Genomic DNA, 13221 nt, shown 5'->3' with positions numbered 1-13221 from the left:
TTCATAAATCATATAATAATATCATCATATATTAAGACCTTTTTTATATTTCGGGTTATTCGGTCTATTCGGGTTTTAAAGGTTAGGAATCGAACCCGAACCCATACCCCGAAATATAGCATATATAGGAACCGAACCTGAACCCGAAAACCCGAATAGACCGATAATTCGGTATATTCAGGTTCGGTTCGGTTTCAGGTTTCGGTTTTAAAATGCCCATCCCTATTAAGATAGAGGAGAAATCATCTCTGCGGCGTTCATCGTCGTTTAGACCAGCTCCAAGAGAGCACCCCACAGCGCCCCCACCCCACGTACCCTATGGGCGAAGCAACAGCTCCAGCAGCTCCCCAATAGTCCACCCCACATGGAGGAGAGAGGAAATTCCCCTATATATGGGGTGAGTTCTAATCTCTTTCCACACTTTAATTACTCTATTATCTCCTCTTATATATCAGGCCTACCAGTTTATTATTATTGGCACACGTTCGATAACTGAAACCGCAAGTAAAAAGAAGAACCCATCATAGGCTTAAAGCTCTTTTCTATTTGTGATTAAGACTAACTAATCATCCTGTTCTTCACAATCCACAACTTTAAAAGAGTTGATATTTATAGTGCTGCTTATGTATGCATTACAAATCTTGGCGGTTACTGAAGACAGTAAGACGCATGATACAGATACACACATAGATTGAACATTATTCCCTCTTCGTTCATAATTAAAACACATGGTATGCATGTTCGAGAAAAGGAAAATACACAGATTGAACTAATAACAGGGCGAAAAGGCAAAGAAAAGAAGAAACACGGCCGGGGCGGGGAATGAAAACGATGGCGATCGACCAAATCGATAGACGTACGACGATGATGCATATCCTACGATGCTGTGCAGGTCGTCTCCTGAGTGGCCGTAGCCGCCTTGTCCACCGGGCCGACTATGAGGTCCCGGCAGTAAAGGACGATCCGCCGTGGGGCGCTCGTGCTGAAGCCCAGCCCGGTCTCGCTGACGAGGCTGCCATCCACCCTCATCGTCGCGCCGACCACCCTGCCTCCTGGCTTGTTCAATGCTTGGAAGAAGGAGTGCCTGATTTTGGTAGGGTCGTCACCCAAGATCACTGTCTTGGTGTTGTCCACGTACGCCCTCGGCTTCAGAGTTATGTTGGCCGTGTTGACGAGGATGCTGCAGTCGTCGGCCGGCGTCGACGTCGTCGCCGACGCCAGCGTGCTGTTGTCGAAGATGTAGGCCAGGATGTCGTAGAAGTTGAGACGGACGCGGCCGCTGGGGTTCACGGCGCGGAGGGTGAACTCGAAGGACACAAGGTCCTTGCCCGCCTGAGTCGTCATCTGGTGAGTGGTCACGGAGCTCCCGAGCACTAGGACGGAGATGTTGTCGGGGCGGGCGACTACCTTGATGGCGTTGACGACGACGGCGACAATCAGCACGATTACCACGGCGGCAGCCACGTACCTCGCCGCGTCTAGGCACCGGAACCCCGATTTCTCGCCGTTATCGCCTTCTCCACCGGCTGCAGCCATACTTACGACGACGACACAGCAATAGTCGTACGGTTTAGTCGAGTGAGTCAGACGATCTGTTTATTTTCTGTAATCGATGGCTTCGTAGTTTTGCTGTGTATACACAGCTAGCCCTATGCATAAACGCAGTGGGTCGTAGGTTGATGTCTTTTATACGTGCAATCAAAAAGTGCAAAATGAGCCCTCCAATAGCTCTTCTTTTTATCCCCCCACTATCTTGGCGTACCGAATACATAGCTTTTTCTCCATCAAATTTCTTTGTCGCACATTCATTTCCCAATTTGCTCAGCACACGTCCATCTGGTTGTTTCCCACTATTTTTTTTTGTCTCACACGCTGCTTGCGCGTGGCTGAAGGACCGGAAAAGTGCAGGTTAGACTGTTTTAGAAATTTAGGATTAATTTGTTAGCAGCCTGCTGTGGGTTTAGATTTTTTTAGGGAAACTTTTTTTTACAGGAGACCCTAATATTCAATTTTAAGGAATAATTGTTTAGGGCTAGTTTGGTAACCCCATTTTCCCACGGGATTTTCATTTTTCTAAGGGAAATTAGTTCATTTTCCCTTGGGAAAATAGGAATCCCTTGGGAAAACGTAGTTCCCAAACTAACCCTTAGCAGTCTTTTGGAGTTGCTCTTAGTCTTGTTCATTTGTCACTGCTAGTTTCTTTTTAGTAAAATACAATAGGGGATCTCGAACTTGTCACGTTGTGTCATTTGGGTCCCTGAACTTGGCATGATTATCAATTAGGTCCTCGAACATGACATATTGTGCTACTTAGGTCTCCAAACTTTCATTAATATGCTCTAATGTGGCATGCCACGTTGGCATTAGATAGTTTTGCATAGGATGTCAAAGTTAGAGGGTCTGTTTTGATGGTTTTCTATGTTTGGTGACCCAAGCGACACAGTATGCCAAGTTTGAGGACTTCTACTCTGCTACTGCATTTTACTCTTTCTTCTTGCACCTCTCCTACTCCAATGAGAGCCTATTTGGGAGGGCTCCCAAACTGGCTATGGCTTCTGTATGAGCCCTCCTGTAACACCCAAAATTACATTTTGGAATTCATATAAGTTTCTCCAAGAGATTAAGAATTAAAATGTATCTTTAATAGAAATATGTAGAAATAATATCAAAACAAATAATGTGTGTTGCATATTTGAAACATTTGCCTAAATAAAGGAATAGAGTAGTTAATAGAAATATGTAGAAAGATATTTCCATTTTATGCTCGATCTTCTTTGATTGGGCATTTGACATAAATTTTAGTTGGAATTTGAAAACTAGATTTGAATTATAATTGAAAAGAAGAAATAGAAAAGAAAGAAAAAAAAAGAAAAAGGAACATCTTCCTCCTCTCTCGGCCCAACTCCACCACTCTTTAGCCCACCTCATCTTGCAGCGCACACTGACATCCAGGTCCCGCAGCGCAGCCCCTCATTCCATGCATCTGTTTCCTTTACTATCACTGCCATGTGGACCCGGGCATATAGAAGCTTCTCTCATCTAGCGCTATAACAAATCCGAACGAAATCACAATCCTTGAGTTGTTGTGATTCGGGGCTCCCCTCCCTGGTTCCAAGGTATTTAATTTGTGCCCCATGCCCCCTTGACCATAATTGGAATCCAGATGCCACCATCATTGAGAGGAATAGAACAAAGAGTCACCGGGAGAGAACCGAAGCCGCCATTGTTGATACGCGTATAAACCATTGTCGTGGTGTCGGTGTCGGGTTAGGAAACTTCGCCTGGTCCCTAGGAAGGAATTCGTGGCGTCTCCTAGCGCGATTGGTTACCGGAGTGTGAGAAATTGGTCGCCGGAGTTGGGCGGGTATGGCAGATCCACGCTGTGTCATGGCCAGATGTCGTGCCTACGCAATAGGTGGTAAGACTAGCTCCTTCGTGATAGTTGGCATCTTCGTGTTGTATAGCATGGTTTCTCTAGAAAGCTTGGGGCGCCGGGTCAACAGGAAGACTTCACCGACAATGTTGCCACCGTGGGTCGATGCACGCCGTCGTGCCTAGTTGTCGGGTTGGGGAGGAGAGACGTTAGTCATTGATCCCGTGAGCAATGGCTCCGATTAGAGTAGGATGTATCGGGGAGGTGAGTGATCTAGGTCGTTGATCTATCCTAGAGCGGATAAGATTAGATTGGGTTATAATAAAATTTGGGTCGTTCGTTTGGGGTCAGATGTTGCGATTAGAGAAAGAACGTACCCCTTTGTCGTTTTAATATAAACCATCGATCATGGATCGAGTGGTTTGGAGCGACGTCTGATTATAACAGAAGTGAAAATATGTTCTTTCTCTTCTGTTATTTTCACTTCTGTTATAACAGAAGGGGTTATAATAGAAGCGACGCCCGATTAGAGACAATGGAAGAGTCCTAAACTAACCCACAGTCCGACTACACTCAAGAATTATTAAATTTAGGTCAAAGAATTTATAGAATACACCCTAGACTTTCCAAAAAATAGAAGCCGCTGTCTAGTTTTTTGGAAAATATAAAATAAATACAGAAAATGATTTTTAGTATAAAAATAATTCTAGAATCCTAGAAAAAATCATCTTTCATGTTTTAGCTCCGATCTTAGTGGTCCACGAACCTACGATCTCCTAGCGACGCGTAGAATATTCCTACACGGTTTGATTCTATGTTTGATGTAATGTTATTGTATTCATTATTTACTATTTGTGTGTATTGCTACGAGTAGAAGCGAGGTTACAAGGAACCTGAAGCCAAATTTTGGGGAAGCACCTAAGCAGTTGGATTTGCAAATCAAGGAAGGTTGTGTCCTAGATCACATTCTTTAACCTAATCATATTTAACTTTTATGTTCTCACCAAGCAAGCACTATTAGGTTAAATTGATGGGACCTAATAGGTTACCTAGTCTTGTTTACCCTGCACCTTGCATATAAGTGAATTATTGGGTAGTCTTGCTATTTCTCTACTTGATTTTGAGATTAAAATTATATCTGAATTATGATCATGTCTTATTACTATTGTTAGCTTTATTATTATGCATGATAAGATCATTTTGTTAATTGGAACATGTAACGATCACCCGAGACAACAGTGCTACCACAAGGATGGAATGGGTCGCCCTTGACCAATGAATTACGAAAACTAGTGTGAGATAATCCTTTCTCGAAAGGGGCAAGCGAGGTGTGAATCACTGCTAGTATATTGCTGGTTGTAATTACTGCGATGGGGTTACAGACTATGTAAAAAGACCTATGCTTCATTTTGCTTAAAACTGTAATGGGTTTTCTCATGTAAGTGAAACTTTGTAAAGGCCTTGCAGTGGATCCCTAGCCATTCACCTTGTAAGAGCAACTCCAAGAGACTAGTTATATGGTTTTGTAAAGGTAAATTTAGCTAATATTAGAAGAAAATTGTATCCAATAGACTCTTTAAATGACTCTTCAAATTTAGTGGCTCTCTATCCCTCTACCTTTGCTCTTTATTCTTTGATAGCATGCTTCACTCTCCAGTCAAGCTATAGGTTTATCGAGGCTATTGGATTAACCTACACTTTATGTAAAATCGATTTTAGAGATTAGCTAAATCAGTAAATTTGATTAGCCTTTTTAGCTAATCTATTGGAGTTGCTCTAAGTGTCTAAGGGCCTTGCAAACCCTAGCTAGATGGGAAACATGTCTTGTGGATAAAGATGCACAACCTCTATAGAGTGTAAAACTGGTATATTAGCCGTGTGCACGGTCATGAGCAGCTCGAACCCTTACATGAGTAAATTATGGAATTAAATTTAACCGGCCATGCATTTGCATTGTGGGATTTGTTCTTCATTATGTTCTATAATTTAATTGGGTACATATTTATTTATACTTAGTATTTGCTAATGAAATTTTGACGAACAATGTTAAAGCTATGCTCAGCCTTAAACATTTTCCAAAGTAAGCCCTACATACACTTTTACCCACGCTTGCTGAGCGATGACCGCATGGGAGCTCACTCTTGCTATAATCACACCAGGTCAAGAACAGGTACCGCCGGAGGAGGACAATGAAGATGAGTTCAAAGAGGTCTAGGCTGTCGTCTCTCAGACAACTATGGTTGTGGAGGATCATTGTCGTCATATGGTGTAATTTATTTAGTTATTTCGTACAAAAATTGTATTGAGTAATAAAGATGTGACATTGTTTTCTGTACACTGAGTCGTTATATGTGTGAAACTTTATTCGAGCACACATGTGAGATGCATATGGATTTTTCCTTAATTTCAGGTGTGACACCTCCCAAAAAGTATAGAAAAATCAGCTCCCAACAAAGAGCTCTTTGAGCGGGAGTCACTTTTACGGAAGAAATCGAAGCCAAAAAAACTATTTTCGGACGACTCCCTCGCTCCCAGCCATATCATTCTCTATGCACCCTTCGTCCCACGCCCTGCCTCTCTCCTGCGCTCTCTGCTCGGCCTTCGTCCCCCCGTCCATCGCCCGCCATCGTGGCCCCACGCCAGCATCGACCACCCCGTGCCTCGTAAAGCCAGGATTTAATAACATTATAATCTCATAATGATTTGTTCATCGGTTTTTATAATTTATCACGGTCATAACTTATTTACGCATTATTTATAAGTATGCATATGAGATGTTCGCGCAAATAGCTACAAGTGGGCACTATAGATATTTGTTTTTTTACATCAAATACAAAATATAGCATGAGTTGTTTTGCCTAGCGATTTATTAAAAAGGCATTGGTTTTTGTGGAGGAGCACTCCTGCAGAGGAGCCAAAGCTATTTCTAGAGGAGTCAGAGCCATGAAAAATAGGTGTTGATCCCACTGACTTTAGGAAGTCGGCACCACCACACAGGGCGACAGGCCCCACAACGTGTCAACACAGGATGTGAATGAGGACACTCTAGACTCCTGGTTCTACTGTTGCTTGTCCCCGTCTTTTCCATCATAGCTCTAGTGGTGACAACCGCGTCCTTGCCAGAGTCATCGACGGAGGCCGGGAGCACTACACGAATCACCTTGTTTGCCTAGTGCCACACACACTCGACAAATGTTGTTTTGCACTCGATAAAGAGTATTCAGAAAAAGAAAGAATCGACAAATGTCTCTTTGCCGAGTGCTATTTGTCGAGCACTTGGTAAAGACTTTGCCTAGTGCTGACCCGACACTCGGTAAAGAAAAGTCGCCGCGATGGCACGGGCTACAGTAACATGGCTTTGCTTAGTGTTGCACTCGATAAAGATTTACGCAGTTTTCACCACCAGAGCTACGATGGCAAAGACGGGGACAAGCAACAGTGGAGTCGCGAGTCTAGAGTGCCCTCATTCACATCATGTGCAGACACACACACTCGACAAAGGTTGTTTTGCACTCGATAAAGAGTATTCAGAAAAAGAAAGAATCGACAAATGTCTCTTTGCCGAGTGCTATTTGTCGAGCACTCTGTAAAGATTTTGCCTAGTGCTGACCTGACACTCGGCAAAGAAAATTTGTCGCGACGGTATGAGCTACGATAACAATGGCTTTGCTTAGTGTTGCACTCGATAAAGATTTTCCCAGTGTTGCACTCTGAAGGAAACAGTTGACGCCTAAGGGGGGTGAATTAGGACTTCTAAAACTTTTTCTAAACTAGGCCACAAATAAATCCCTAGAGCAAAACCTATGCAATTAATCGAACTAGAAATGTGCAAACTAGGTTTTGTCTAAGTGTTGCTATCTCTACCACAATGGCTAAGTTTCAATCTAAACAATATAAGTGTAAAGACAAGATTGAAACTTAAATGCTTAATATAAATGCGTAAGCTAACGAGCAAGGTAGAGATGCAAACTCTTGTAGATGACACCGATATTTTTACCGAGGTATCCGGAACAACGCAAGGTCCCGACTAATCCTCATTAGTGCTCCTACACAAAGGGAAGCCCACACGAGGGCCAAGCACCTTGTTCGAGTAACTCCGTAGAGAGTTGCGGGCCATCTCCACACGCAAGTGGTGCTCCGCTTCCGGCTCCTCTCGGACGATCCCTACCGTCTCCACTAATGAGCTTCCTGCCAAAACGCTGCGGGCCTCGTTCCCTCCTTTACATGGTGGTGGCCGTGACACAAACGCGGTTGTCATAGTCTCGCAAGACTCTCGCCCCACTCGCGCAAGAGTCGAGGGGTTGTTTGGTTTATCTATACTCACTCAACTAACTAGGGTTCACCTAGAGCAAGCGCTAAAGCGGCCTAACTAACCTAAGCACTTTGCAAAGAACCTACGCTAATCACCGTGTGATTCTATTAAGCACTTGGGTGTATGAGCATTTATAAATGTCTACTATATGCTTTGGTATGTTGCTTGGGATCCCACAACTTGGAATGGCCGGTTGGGGTGTATTTATAGCCCCCAACACAAAACTAGACGTTAGAGAAAAGTTGTGCTCTCTGTGGCACACCGGACAGTCTAGTGGTGCACCGGACAGTCCACTGTCCGGTGCGCCTAGCCATTGGTTTGACACTCTAGCCGAACATTGGTGTAACACCATGAATTTGGGGGTATAAAATTTCTTCTCTAAATGTCTACCAACTTCAGGTGTTACCCTTTGTCTCTCTCTCTTTTCCTTTTGAGTAGAATGAGGTTAATTAACTGAGGGATTAATTATTTATTTTGACAAAACTATGTAGGTCATGATTTGTTGCATCATGCTGAGCCTAAATTATTCTTTAAATTGATGCACATGTTTGAATTGGTTTGAATTTGATTTGAAATTCATAGAGAAAATAAAAATAAAAGGCATTAAAAATTCCCTGGAAAAAGAAAAACTTAAAGCAGCCCATTAGGCCCAAATCCAGCCTAGCCAGGCTGCGCGCATGCCCGCGTCGCCTGACAGGTGGACCCCACCTATCAGCGACGACCGCGCACGTGCTCCCTCTCCCTCTCTCCCTCCCGCTGCCCGGTGGGACCAGCCTATAGGCACCGATCCATTGGCGCACGAGCCCACTCTCGTTCGCTGCTCGGTGGGACCTCCCTGTCAGCGTTGACCGCCCATTCGCCCGCTCACCCTCGCTGGTCTGCGGACCCTGTCTATCAGCCACTACTCCATTCCCTAACCCCCCGACTGCGCTCTCCGCCGTGGACGCGCCCACGACTACGCGTTTCCCAGCCACATCCCCTGCGCCCGAGCCCTTTTCTAGAGTCCGTGCCCACTCAATCACTCCCCTCGCCGAGTTACGCCCCCAGCCGAATTCCTTGCTCTGTGCACGCGCCCGTGGAGCTCCGCAGTGATCTACCACCGTTCCATGGCCGTCGTCGAGCGTCTACCGCGTTCGTTGCGTCGGTGAGCTCCGCCTATTCGCCAGCAACACGGGACACCCTCTCGTTTGCCCCCATCCCCTCGGTTTTGCCCAGTACTGAGAGCACCTAGAGGGGGGTGAATAGGTGATCCTGTAAAACTTAAACTTATAGCCACAAAAACTTGGTTAATCGTTAGCACAATAATTGCCAAATGGCTAGAGAGGAGCCAAGACACAATAACCACAAGAAATCAATCACAGAGATGACACGGTGGTTATCCCGTGGTTCGGCCAAGTACAAAACTTGCCTACTCCACGTTGTGGCGTCCCAACGGACGAGAGTTGCACTCAACTCCTCTCAAGTGATCCAATGATCAACTTGAATACCACGGTGTTCTTCTTTTCTTTGATCTTTTCCCGTTTGCGAGGAATCTCCACAACTTGGAGTCTCTCGACCTTACAATTGAATTTCACAAAGAAGCACGGAGTAAGGGAGGGAAGCAACACACACAAATCCACAGCAAAATGCGCACACACACGGCCAAGAAACGAGCTCAAAAGACTATCTCAAAGTTCACACTAGAACGAGCTCGAATCACTGAGAATGACAAACGAATGCGCAAAGACTGAGTGTGGATGATCAAGAATGCTCTAAGGTTGCTTGGATATCTTCTCCATGCGCCTAGGGGTCCCTTTTATAGCCCCAAGGCAGCTAGGAGCCGTTGAGAGCAAATCTGGAAGGCCATCCTTGCCTTCTGTCGTCGGGTGCACCGGACAGTCCGGTGCACACCGGACACTGTCCGGTTCCCGATTTATTTCCTTAAACAGCGCAGCCGACCGTTGCCGACCGTTGCAGATCTGGCGCACCGGACAGTCCAGTGCACACCGGACAGTCCGGTGCCTCCTTCCGACCGTTGGCCAGACCACGTGTTGCGCGCAGATTCCGCGGCCGACCGTTGGCTCGGCCGACCGTTGGCTCACCGGACAGTCCGGTGCACACCGGACAGTCCGGTGAATTTTAGCCGTACGCCGTCGGCAAATTCCCGAGAGCGGCGTCTTCAGGTCGAGGCAGCCTGGCGCACCGGACACTGTCCGGTGCACCACCGGACAGTCCGGTGCCCCAGACCGAAACAGCCTGTTGGCTGTACACAGCCAACATTCTCCTTTTCTTCTTCTCTCTGTTTCTAACACTTAGACAAATATATTAGTACACAAAACCAATGTACTAAGGCTTAGAAACATACCTTTACTTGTGATTTGCACTTTGTTCATCCATGGACATGGATTCACATTTAAGCACTTGTGTTTGCACTCAATCACCAAAATACTTAGAAATGGCCCAAAGGCACATTTCCCTTTCAATCTCCCCCCTTTTTGGTGATTTATGCCAACACAACATAAAGCAACTAGAACAAGTGCAAAATCACTTCAAATAGAACTCAAATCTATTTTGATTCATTTTTGGCATATATGGATCATCCTTTGCCACCACTTGGTTTGTTTTTGCAAATCAAACCCAAATCTCTATCTCTAAGTCAAACACACATGTTGAAGCATAAAGAGAGTCATTCCAAAAGAGATTGATCAAAGTTTTCAAAAACTCCCCCTATTTCCCATAATCAATACTTCTCCCCACAAGAAGCCAACTTTTGACGAAAGAGACAATGCAAGAGTTTTGAACAAACCAAAAGCTCTATTCTACTATTTCAAAATCTCTCAAGTGGTAGCTGATCCATTTATTGCTTTGGCCTTTTTTTTCTCCCCCTTTGGCATCAAGCACCAAAACGGAATCAACTTTGGCCCTTTTAACCCCATTGCCTCACCAAAATCTTCAATTAAGAGCAAATGGCAATAAGAGTTCATGAGATGAACTTGGAATTAGTTACCCTCTAATCGGAGTGCAGTGGAAGTCTTTCATGGTCCAAGTCCACCTTTTTCCTTTCAATTCTCCTTCGAGACTAGATCAAGCAAACTCAAGCATATGGTTAGTCTCAAAGGGTCAAGTTGTAACACATCTCCCCCTAAACATGTGCATCACTTTGCAACGGACTTGTGAGGTCCAGGGAGTGTTTGTACAACTTGAGCACCACAATAAGCAACAAAATGCAGAATGAACATGATCAAAGGCATAAACACATGTATGCTACAATTCAATCCAAGTTCCGCGAATCTAAGACATTTAGCTCACTACGCAGCCTGCAAAAGGTCTTCTCATCTAGAGGCTTGGTAAAGATATCGGCTAGCTGGTTCTCGGTGCTAACATGAAACACTTCGATATCTCCCTTTTGCTGGTGGTCTCTCAAAAAGTGATGCCGGATGTCTATGTGCTTTGTGCGGCTGTGCTCAACAGGATTTTCCGCCATGCGGATAGCACTCTCATTATCACATAGGAGTGGGACTTTGCTCAGATTGTAGCCAAAGTCCCTGAGGGTTTGCCTCATCCAAAGTAGTTGCGCGCAACACTGTCCTGCAGCAACATACTCGGCCTCAACGGTGGATAGGGCAACGGAGGTTTGTTTCTTAGAGTTCCACGACACCAGGGACCTTCCTAAGAATTGGCACGTCCCTGATGTACTCTTCCTATCGACCTTACATCCAGCATAGTCGGAGTCTGAATATCCAATCAAGTCAAAGGTAGACCCCTTTGGATACCAGAGCCCGAAGCAAGGCGTAGCAACTAAATATCTAAGAATTCGCTTCACCGCCACTAAGTGACATTCCTTAGGATCGGATTGAAATCTAGCACACATGCATACGCTAAGCATAATATCCGGTCTACTAGCACATAAGTAAAGTAATGAACCTATCATTGACCGGTATGCTTTTTGATCAACGGACTTACCTCCTTTGTTGAGGTCGGTGTGTCCGTCGGTTCCCATCGGAGTCTTTGCGGGCTTGGCAACCTTCATCCCAAACCGCTTCAGCAAGTCTTGCGTGTACTTCGTTTGAGAGATGAAGGTGCCGTCCTTGAGTTGCTTCACTTGGAACCCAAGGAAGTAGTTCAACTCGCCCATCATTGACATCTCGAATTTCTGCGTCATCACCCTGCTAAACTCTTCACAAGACTTTTTATTAGTAGAACCAAATATTATGTCATCGACATAAATTTGGCACACAAAAAGATCACCGTCACAAGTCTTAGTGAAAAGAGTTGGATCGGCTTTCCCAACCTTGAAAGCATTAGCAATTAAGAAATCTCTAAGGCATTCATACCATGCTCTTGGGGCTTGCTTAAGTCCATAGAGCGCCTTAGAGAGCTTACACACGTGGTCGGGGTACCGTTCATCCTCGAAGCCAGGGGGTTGCTCTACGTACACCTCCTCCTTTATTGGCCCGTTGAGGAAAGCGCTCTTCACATCCATTTGGAACAACCTTAAAGAATGGTGAGCGGCATATGCTAGCAAGATACGAATGGACTCTAGCCTAGCCACAGGAGCGAAAGTCTCCTCAAAGTCTAAACCTGCGACTTGGGCATAACCTTTTGCCACAAGTCGAGCCTTGTTCCTTGTCACCACTTCGTGCTCGTCTTGTTTGTTGCGGAACACCCACTTGGTTCCCACAACATTTTGCTTGGGACGAGGCACCAGCGTCCAAACTTCATTCCTCTTGAAGTTGTTGAGCTCCTCTTGCATGGCCAATACCCAGTCCGGATCTAGCAAGGCCTCTTCTACCCTGAAAGGCTCAATAGAAGAGACAAAGGAGTAATGTTCACAAAAATTAACTAATCGAGACCGAGTAGTTACTCCCTTGCTAATGTCACCAAGAATTTGATCGACGGGATGATCCCTTTGAATCATCGCTCGAACTTGGGTTGGAGGTGCTGGTTGCGCTTCTTCCTCTATCACATGATCATCTTGTGCTCCCCCTTGATCACACGCCTCCTGTTGATGAACCTGTTCATCTTCTTGAGTTGGGGGATGCACCATTGTTGAGGAAGAAGGTTGATCTCGTTCATCTTGTTCCTGTGGCCGCACTTCTCCAATCGCCATGGTTCGTATAGCGGCTGTTGGAACATCTTCTTCATCTACATCATCACAATCAAAAACTTGCTCTCTTGGAGAGCCATTAGTCTCATCAAATACAACGTCGCTAGAGACTTCAACCAAACCCGATGATTTGTTGAAGACTCTATACGCCTTTGTATTTGAGTCATAACCTAACAAAAACCCTTCTACAGCTTTGGGAGCAAACTTAGAATTTCTACCTTTCTTCACTAGAATGTAGCATTTGCTCCCAAATACACGAAAGTAGGATACATTGGGTTTGTTACCGGTTAGTAGCTCATACGACGTCTTCTTGAGGAGGCGATGAAGGTAGACCCTGTTGATGGCGTGGCAAGCCGTGTTCACAGCTTCTGTCCAAAAGCACTCGGGGGTCTTGAACTCTCCTAGCATCGTCCTCGCCATATCAATGAGCGTCCTGTTCTTCCTCTCTAC

The 13221-nt window shown here is 45.2% G+C and overlaps 1 protein-coding gene across 1 annotated transcript; it reads right to left on the bottom strand.

The window, feature by feature from the left end:
* Positions 1-608: 608 nt before the first annotated feature.
* LOC103629400 (uncharacterized) lies at positions 609-1657 on the bottom strand. Its single transcript, XM_008650537.3, has 2 exons — positions 1408-1657; positions 609-1332 (listed from the first exon to the last, which is right to left on the bottom strand). Exons 1-2 carry the CDS (start codon positions 1534-1536, stop codon positions 877-879), a joined length of 585 nt encoding a protein of 194 aa, XP_008648759.1. The 5' UTR covers positions 1537-1657; the 3' UTR covers positions 609-876.
* Positions 1658-13221: the final 11564 nt, after the last annotated feature.

Source organism: Zea mays, chromosome 6 (assembly GCF_902167145.1).
Source record: "Zea mays cultivar B73 chromosome 6, Zm-B73-REFERENCE-NAM-5.0, whole genome shotgun sequence".
NCBI classification, from domain to species: domain Eukaryota; kingdom Viridiplantae; phylum Streptophyta; class Magnoliopsida; order Poales; family Poaceae; genus Zea; species Zea mays.
This window is presented reverse-complemented; position numbering and strand designations above follow the sequence as displayed.

Bases quoted from the DNA above. Each gene is read 5' to 3' on its own strand.
- LOC103629400 (XM_008650537.3), bottom strand. From the start codon at position 1,536: ATGGCTGCAGCCGGTGGAGAAGGCGATAACGGCGAGAAATCGGGGTTC. The intron at 1,333-1,407 runs GTAGTCGCCCGC...ATGACGACTCAG, and splicing joins TCGTCGTCAACGCCATCAAG to GCGGGCAAGGACCTTGTGTC.